Raw genomic sequence first — 9,395 nt, 5'->3', positions numbered from 1 at the left:
ACCTGATTCAGCAAACTGTACATTGTTTGAATTGCATGAACAGAATATTTATGTGCATAACCATAACAATTATGCCACATAATATTAATCTCCATATATTTACATTCATGTCCTTTCTGTTTATACTGTGGTGGTGGCTTCTTAATACATTAACTACATTTTGCTAGCATTTCCAGTTCCGTTATGTTAGAGGTAATATCCCTAGAGCAAATGTTGTCATTTCTCATCATTACACTATAGTATATGCAAGTTTCATTACTGTGCTCTTGGGGTTGAAGTTTTTTTTTACTTATGATGCTGGTCAGCTGGCTTCTTTTTTATGGTCATTAGCATTTTGAACTATTTACAGTTTTGTTAGTGGTTTTGAAATTCATGAGTCATTAGCATTAACATAGATGAGTTTTACAGCATTTTGTAATGCACTGAAATAACTCTGTGAGAGATACTGATATGTAGGTTACTGCACATTTTTATTTATTCAGTTAGCAATTTCTATATTTTGCCTGAAAGCCATGCATGCTCCACAGTATTCATAGTCATACCTCATTTTTAAGAACATATATGATTGCCATATGTAAGTATGCATTGCATCTTGGGCTCCAGATATATTACAGCTTCTTAACCTCTTTCCAAATACACGTGTGACGATTTGCTTCAGATCGGGTTTATTGGCTCTTTAGAAACATGCCCATTTTATGAACAGATTTTGTAAATAATATATTCATAGGTAAGTATTGTAATTAAAAATGTATTGGATAAAAAAAGTTAAAACGAATCAGTTTTTACATTTCATATGGAAAAAGTGCAACAATACATCTCAAATCAAAATACAAGAACAGTATCAAAACACTAAATTCTTTACAAACTGCATTAATTTTAGTTATGCAGTATCATAGAATGCAGTGACTATAATGTCACACTTAGTGATGTTTTTTACATACATCATAGCTGCACTCACACTCCGTTATGACAGATATTTTAAGAATTAAGGGTTTTGATTTAGGACATTTAAGGGCAAATTCCTTTTTACGCCATTTCCGAGGCACACAGCAGGCACAAACAGATTCCATCTTCTGTGTATCTTGATTAAACCTGTAATTAAAAAGTAAACCGGTAACTAATAAAACATTGGTGTAAAAGTATTACTTGGATACAGGTAAACACACATCTGTCAGGAGAGACCTAATGCACAGAAAACATATTTTTTCAAATGTACTAAATTGAAGTAGCTTAAGTATCTCATAAATCAAGCTCAAAGATGGATAACAGGCATTAAATTATTAACTATTTTAAGAACAGAATTCTTACCTAGTGATCACTAGATCAGAACCTGGGTTGAGACTCAGAAATAATCCTGCTGCAAGTATAAACTGCTGTGGCAAAACAGGGATTTTCTGAGATTGTAAAAGCTTGGGATTCAGAGAGACATTAGAATCACCGAGGAAAGAACTCATTATTGGCTAATTCTCTGAATTGTGTGGTGTTACCTCCAGTACTAATCAGTACTTTGGTGTGGTAATCACTACTGGCGACCCACACATCATGTTGACACAGGTACTAACTACCCTCATTCACTGTCATACAAACCCATACACACAAACACACTGGCACATATCTGTACCTCTCAACTATCCCACTTTCACAAAATGTCCATGATTTTGCCTCTTATATTTGTTGTGCCCGTTGTCACAGACATATATAATTAATCAATAATGTAAGACAGAATTTCATACTTGTTATAGTTTATTTATAACTTCTTACTGCAACATCTGTTGTGCAACGCTTCAAAAGTATCCCTGGTGTCTAGTCTCCCCCACCTAATATTGCAGCCTTTGCTCATTAGTCTAGGGAGAGTACAGAGGTATGGAACTCCCCCCCCCCACACACACACATGCAAACACACACGACTGCACTCACAGACACACTCAACCATTCACATATATATATATATATATATATATATATACACACACACACACACACACACACACACACACACACACACACACACACACACACACACACGAAGACCCTGGCCACTAAAGTTAGGTACTGGAACTTGTGTATAAATACGTAAAAACAAAGTACCAAAACCACCACAGCAATAGGCATAAAACAAATACTTTAGTAAAGCAAAATAAGCTATTACACAAATAAAAAGACAAGCGCTTTTGGGTATAATCCCTTTTTCAAGTCTTAAAACTTCAGCACTTCATGTTCTCTTAAAAAGTGTCTTTCAACCAATCACATAAAAAATGTAAATAAGTCATAGTTTTCTCTAAAACTCTACTGGTTGATCAAAAAACTCCAGCCAGTCATGACATTTACATGATAAAAAGGTTATTCCTTCTTCATTGGTCACTATAAAATTAAATGGCCAATAAAAAACATGCAGGCACTTCCACATCATTATTTCTAGTATGAAAGCATAGACTAGTCACATATGACATGTATACAAGTCATAGGTTCATAGGTAGGTACTAGGCTATTGGCCCTAGGGCTTATACAAGCCTAGCCAAAAAGGTACCCTGGCTTTTGCCACCCAAAAAAATTATTTTCCTGTGACCCTGTCAAGCAGAACCACAGAAGTGATCCCGGGGTGAATTTCCTATTACCCATCCAATCATCAAGATTTTTCTTGAAGAGTGCTAATGAGGAGCTCTGTTTGACATAGATAGGTAGTCTGTTCCAGAGTATGGGAAGTCTCTGGGACAGGAATCTATTCCTCCAGCATGTTCTGTTTATTGTGGTGACATGGTTTAGGTCCCTAGAGCGTGTAGCTCGGAGGGATTGGGATTTCTTTAAGTGGAGCATGTCCAACAGCTCTGGGTTTGACATAACTTTGTATGTTAGGCAGAGATCACCTCTGAATAGACAATATGCGACGGAGCTAGAGTTTTTTGAGTCAGTCTGCGTAAGGCATCTGTTTGAGGCCAGTAATCCTCTTTGTGAGGTATTTTTGAAGCCTTTCCAGTTGTTGTAGATGTCTTGTGAGGTACATACCAAAAGGGGTGTTGTACTCTATAATGGGTTTAATGAGTGATGAGTAGAGGGGAGCAATGACCTCTTTTTTTCTGGATGAGAAACCTTTTGTGATGAGGTGTGCCATGTAGAAGGATTTCCTGACCACTGTGGGGATGTGATTATCAAAGGAGAGATTACTGTTCACCTGTGTCCCAAGGTCTATTATCACACTTTTGGTGTTAAGTAGACTACTGCCTATGTGGTAGTTCATGGGTACAGAGTTTTTATCAAAGGGGATGATAATGCACTTTTTGGCATTGAGCTTGAGTCCATGTATTTGACACCAAGCATCTGTCTCAGTGAGGCCCTTTTGTAGGATGTCCACATCATTAGGAGTTTCGATTATGGCTCCTAGTTTACAGTCATCTGAGAATTTAGTTAGCCAAAGACCTTCCGTGTTATCCTGTACTTCAGAAAAGTAGATAACAAACAGGACAGGACCCAGAATTGAACCCTGTGGTACTCCACTTGTCACTGGTCTGAAGTCTGATTTGGAGTCTGCTACTTTCACAGTGTGAGTTCTGTCAGTAAGCCAGTTGGCAACCCATCTTGTGACATAGGGATTTATACCTAGTTTAGTGAGTTCATCTATAATTCCAGTGTGGGGGATGGTGTCGAATGCCTTGGCGAGCTCTAGATAGGCTGTGTGAACCACCTTACCCTCATCAATGGCTTTGGTGACTGCTTCAAAGAAGTCTTTCAGGTTTAGGAAACATGATCTGCCTTTTATGAACCCAAGCTGTGTGGAGTCCTGAGTTTGAAGATCTCCAATGTCTTTGTTTATGAATTCCATGATGATACATTCCATGGCCTTGCAGACCAGGCTCGTCAGGCTAATGGGGCGGTAGTCCCTGGGGTCTGTTGTGGCCCCCCCTTTGTGGAGTGGGATAATCATTGCAGTGCACCATTCAATGGGTACAAAGCCTGAGGCGAGGCTATGACTGAACATGGTACTTAGGCGGGGCGTCAGTTCATTCTGTAGTTTGTGTAGAACGCAGCCTGGAATGTTGTCAGGTCCCATGGATGCTGTGTTCTTGGCTTTGGAGAGTGAGGTTTTTACCTGTGCGGCCGTGATTACAGGAACTTTACATTCTTCCCGTATAAAGATGGGGCCTTTAGGGGGTGAGAGGGGGGTAAAGTTAGCACTGAACCTATCTGCCAGGATGTTGGCAATATCAGTTGGTTCTGTATATTTAGTGTCATTGTGCTGTAACTCAGAGCAGATCTGAGTGTTGCCATTGAGATTCCTGACATAGCTATAGAATGCTTTGTGGTTGTCTTTAGAATCAGTGGCGATTTTGTTTTCATAACTAGCTTTGGAGGATTTTATGAGGGATTTCAGCTTCTTACTGAGGTTGACCAGGGAGTTCCTCCAATCGTGGGATTTTACTCTTTTTTGCAACAGTTTCTTTCTTCTGTTGTAGAGTTTGTTTATGGCAGAAGACCACCAGATTGGCTTCCTTTTTTGGAGGATAGCATCTTGGTTCTGTTAGGGATAGCATGATCCATGCACTCATGTAAGTGCTTATAAAGTGCATTTGTGTAGGATTCAGCAGTCATACCTCTATTGTCCATCTGCATGGGTGTTGTGAAGTTTGCCACTTATGTCTTAAGAAGCGTGAAGTTGGCTTTGGAGAAATTTTTTACGGTTGTTTTCCTAATGGGGGTGGGAGCGGGATGTGGATGTCTAGGGTGATTAGCTTGTGGTCGGATCTGACCAATGAGGAGCTGACCTCTGGTGTGGAACACTGGTCACCCATGATGGTGATGACCAGGTCTAGTATATTGCTGCCCTGATGGGGGTGTGGATAAGTTGATCCAAGGCGTTGCAATTGATGATTTCCAGAAAACATTGAGCAAAAGAGTTGGTACACGAGTAGTTTTACAGCAAAAAAGAGAGCACAGGAATGTTCAAAAGGAATAATACAAACACTTAAGACAGCAAAGTTTTCGGGTTTCCCCTTCCTCAGTGCTTAAAGCACTGAGGAAGAAGAAACCCGAAAGCTTTGCTGTCTTAAGTGTTGTATTGCTTCATTAAAGTGTGGATATTGAACATTCCTGTGCTCTCTTTTTTGATGTTTGACTGATTATTGTATTGAGCATAGCCCACCACAGTGACAACTTTTAATTTCTTTGGATTCATGAGTAGTTTTACAAGTTAATAGTGGGGTAGCTGAAATCACCCATTATTAGGGTGTTGGGCTGTACCTTAATATTTTCCAATGTATCAAGAAAAGAGGAGTGGGAATCCTGGGGCATGGTGGGGGGTCTGCAGCAAGCTACAATCTGGATTGTGGTTTTGCCCAGAGTTAGTTGAACTTGGATAATCTTGGATGCAGTATGCTGAGCAACTAGCTTGGAGGTGTGGATATCCTTAATGAATATGGACACGCTTCCACCTTTAGTGTTTCGGTCCGGGTTTGGTGGCCAAAAGGTGTATGAATTATAGCTTGGTAATACAGGGATGCTCTCTGGAGCTTTGAACCAGGTCTCTGTCACTGCACAGATGTCGATGTTCTCCATTTTAAGGAGTACCTCGAGTGAGTGCATTTTGAGGTTTAGACTTCTAGCAGTGAATAGCATTACCCTCAGATTTTGCGTGCTTGTACCTGTTATGGTGGTGAATTTGTCATTTGAACCTTGCCTAAAAAAGGCATAAAGCTCTGTTGGTTGATCAGAAGAACTGCATCCAGTCATAACATTTGCATGCTAAAAAGGCTGTTCCTTCTTCATTGGTCATTTTAATAGACAATCGGACAATGGTAAACATTCAAACACTTCCAAGTCATTTGTTCTGTTAGACAGACTCTGGGCAAAAAGTGGAAATCAGCTCTGTATGAAATGGCACTACTTGACAAGGCATGAGCACATATGATAGTGAAAACCCATACGAATAAAGGCCAGCAAACATGGCTGCATGCAGGTGTAGCTCTGTAACCCAGAACATTGTTTCTCCTGAATTTGCTAGAGACTGGACAGAGAGTATGGAAGAAATCACAGAAGACATGTTCTAAACTTCCTGATTACTGAAAATAGCAGAATCACATGTGAAAGCCATATCAGTAAAGAAGGTGGAAGCAAAGGCAGCTCATGTCCTGATGCTGCTAAGACATTTACCTTGGACTTTGTAAGAGTCTGTATGAGGTGTGTACTGATGCCAGAACTCTGCAAGAACCTGTATAGTGTTTGTACTGATGGAGAGGCAGTAAAAGTGGCTGTTGCATTACTGAATCGTCAGATGCAAATTCAGGTGGGCTGAATATTCTGACAGAAACAAGGAGCTTACAGATTAAAGGGGGCTTCTTATAAAATACATAACAAACAGGACAGTTTAGAAACTAGGAACCACAGGGACAATGTCTCAGTTAAGGGAGTTCATCCTGTAGTCCAGAGTTTGATTCCTCCTGCCTTCATTAGCCTATTGCATGTCTCTAAGCAACTCACTTAACCAGGATGCCCCCCACCAAAAAATTATGCTTAAGGTTTCTGTGTACCTGGTCAAGTGTAAATTGACATATCCATTTCTTCTCCCAGGTTTGGAACTGCCTGATCAGTTTTTAGATAAGAATTCACTGCTGTTGCAGTTTCTGTTTGTATGTTGGCAGTTATTCTAAGTGTTTGACCTTTTCTTCCTGATTGCACAAGGGTGGACTTAGTCTATATAGTTAAGGGATGGGGGTGTTGTACTCTATAATGGGTCTAATGAGTGATGAGTAGAGGGGAACAATGACCTTTTTTTTCTGGATGAGAAACCTTTTGTGATGAGGTGTGCCACGTAGAAGGATTTCCTGACTATTGTGGCGATGTGATTATCAAAGGAGAGACTACTGTCCACCTGTGTCCCAAGGTCTCTTATCACACTTTCGGTGTTAAGTATACTACCATCTATGTTGCAGTTCATGGGTACAGAGTTTTTACCAAAGGGGATGACAATGCACTTTTTGGCATTGAGCTTGAGGCCATGGCTTTCACACCAGGCATCTGTCTCAGTGAGGCCCTTTTGTAGGATGTCCACATCGTTAGGAGTTTCGATTATGGCTCCTAGTTTGCAGTCATCTGCAAACTTCATTGGCCAAAGACCTTCTGTGCTAGCCTGTACTTCAGAGAAGTAGATACCAAACAAGAGAGGACCCAGGACTGAACCCTGTGGTACTCCACTTGTCACTGGTCTGAAGTCGGATTTGGAGTCTGCTACTTTCACAGTGTGGGTTCTGTCAGTGAATCAGTTGGCAACCCATCTTGTGACATAGGGACTTATACCTAGTTTAGTGAATTTATCTATAATTCCAGAGTGGGGGATGGTGTCGAAAGCCTTGGCAAGATCTAGATAGGCTGTGTGAACCACCTTACCCTCGCCTACGGTTTTGGTGACTGCTTCAAAGAAGTCTATCAGGTTTAGGAGACATGATCTGCCTTTTACAAACCCGAACTGGGTGGCGTCCAGAGTTTGGAAATTACCAATGCCTTTGTTTATGAGTTCCATGATGATACATTCCATGGCCTTGCAGACCAGGCTTGTCAGGCTAATGGGGTGGTAGTTCCCAGGGTCCATGGTGGCTCCCCCTTGTGGAGTGGGATGAATGTCGCTGTGTGCCATTCAGTGGGCACAAAGCCTGAGGTAAGGCTATGATTGAACTTGGTACTTAGGTGGGGTGCCATTTCATTCTGTAGTTTGTGTAGAACACAGCCTGGAATGTTGTCTGGCCCCATGGATGCTGTGTTGTTGGCTTTGGAAGAGTGTGTTTTTTACCTGTGCAGCCGTGATTACCGGAACTTTGCATTCTTCCAGTATAGAGATGGGCCCTTTAGGGGGTGAAAGGGGGGGGGGTAAAGTTAGCAGTGAACCTATCTGTCAGGATGTTGGCAATATCAGATGGGTCTGTATATTTAGTGCCATTGTGCTGTAACTCAGAGCAGTTCTGAGTGTTGCCATTGAGATTCTTGACATAGCTATAGAATGCTTTGTGGTTGTCTTTAGAATCAGTGGCAATTTTGTTTTCGTAACTAGCTTTGGAGGATTTTATCAGGGATCACAGCTTCTTACTGAGGCTGACGAGGGAGCTCCACCACTGGACTGTCCTTGTTTCTTGGAGGCTACTCCTTTCCTTTTGGGGACCCCTTGTCATAGTTTTTGAATACCTGCTTGCCAGAAGCTTGCTGTGCCTGATTACTTTGCTTTTTATAAAAATGTGCTAAGGCAGGTGTAAAACCTTTAACAAACTTGGAGAATGAAGGCTGAAAAATCTGAGTAAAAATTTGAATCAGTTTTCCTCTCTCATCAAACTTTTTTTCAGGACCTCAGCAGTAGTAGATGGTCTAAAAACAACCTCCCTATCTAAAGGAAAATTCAACATTTCAGCTTTAACATCTTTTGGTAAATTTTGAGTGTATAACTGAAAACTTTTTCATAGCAGTTTCAGTAGCAGCTGCTCTGGAAAAGGCATTAACTGAATTATAAGTACATTTCAAGAATGTTTGGTGACATGAGACACAGAAGCAATAAATAAATTCAAGGAAGATTTTTCCTCTGAAGAGGAAAATAGCTGTAATGTTCCTCATATTCTCAAAAGATGCAAGCAAAAACTTTAATATTTGAAGCTGACAATTTTTAAAAATACATGTGGCAAAAGAATACCCCCCCCCCAAATCTAACAAAAGCTTTCTCATCCTTATCAGAAAGGAAAGGATTTTCCAAGTGTTTAGCAAGAATAGGATTTACCAAAGAAAGCATTGCAGGATCAGAAGGAACTTTATATAATGTATCTGCTTTCTTATGGGCAGCAGCATACTTCTCAACCATACAAAATTCCTAGGTAAATACCAGTTTTGAGGGCAAAATATTGGGGTGCCACGAATTTCCAAGTGGCCCCTTTAATTTCTGAATTTCCTGGGGTTTTTTGAAGGCTTTTTTTTGTTTGTTTATTTGGAATGTTCCTAACGTCATCACATGATGACATCAGCACAAGGCCGACAGAGAGCCTATCAGGATTCAACTGCCAAGCCATTTACTTAATTTAACTTTACGGTGGCAGTAGCAGCAGTTGTTTCTTTTCCAGTAACGGTCATCCAGTTTTAATTTCATTGTATGTGAATTGCCAACAGTAAGTTTTTAAGGACTGCCATTATTAATTTGAATATGACTGCTAGTGCTAGTTCTTTATAGTGTGCCTTTGAAATATTAAGAACGGCTCTGTGTGCTGGTTCCTTTGCTGTTATAACTGGTTTGTGAACTGCTCTGTAGTTCCTTTGGCAATGTTATGAAGAGGGGTCTGTAATTTGTGTTTTCTCGCAAGTGAACTGCTGCAGCAGTTGTTTCTTCTCTGGTAACCGTCGTCTGGTTGAATTTGAACTATCAATATTTTAACTTAATT

At 40.4% G+C, this 9,395-nt stretch overlaps 1 protein-coding gene across 1 annotated transcript in view; it reads right to left on the bottom strand.

Annotated features, from left to right (window-relative positions):
• Window positions 1-451: 451 nt before the first annotated feature.
• Window positions 452-9,395, bottom strand: part of LOC122791479 (submaxillary mucin-like protein) — a 228,488-nt gene continuing 219,544 nt past the window's right edge. Inside the window, exon 5 of the mRNA XM_044059221.1 lies at window positions 452-1,092. Coding sequence (XP_043915156.1) covers window positions 921-1,092 — 172 coding nt within the window. The 3' untranslated portion in view covers window positions 452-920. The remainder of the gene's footprint in view (window positions 1,093-9,395) is intronic.

Source organism: Protopterus annectens, chromosome 17.part0 (assembly GCF_019279795.1).
Source record: "Protopterus annectens isolate FY-2018-M chromosome 17.part0, PAN1.0, whole genome shotgun sequence".
In the NCBI taxonomy this organism is placed as follows: Eukaryota; Metazoa; Chordata; order Ceratodontiformes; family Protopteridae; genus Protopterus; species Protopterus annectens.
This window is presented reverse-complemented; position numbering and strand designations above follow the sequence as displayed.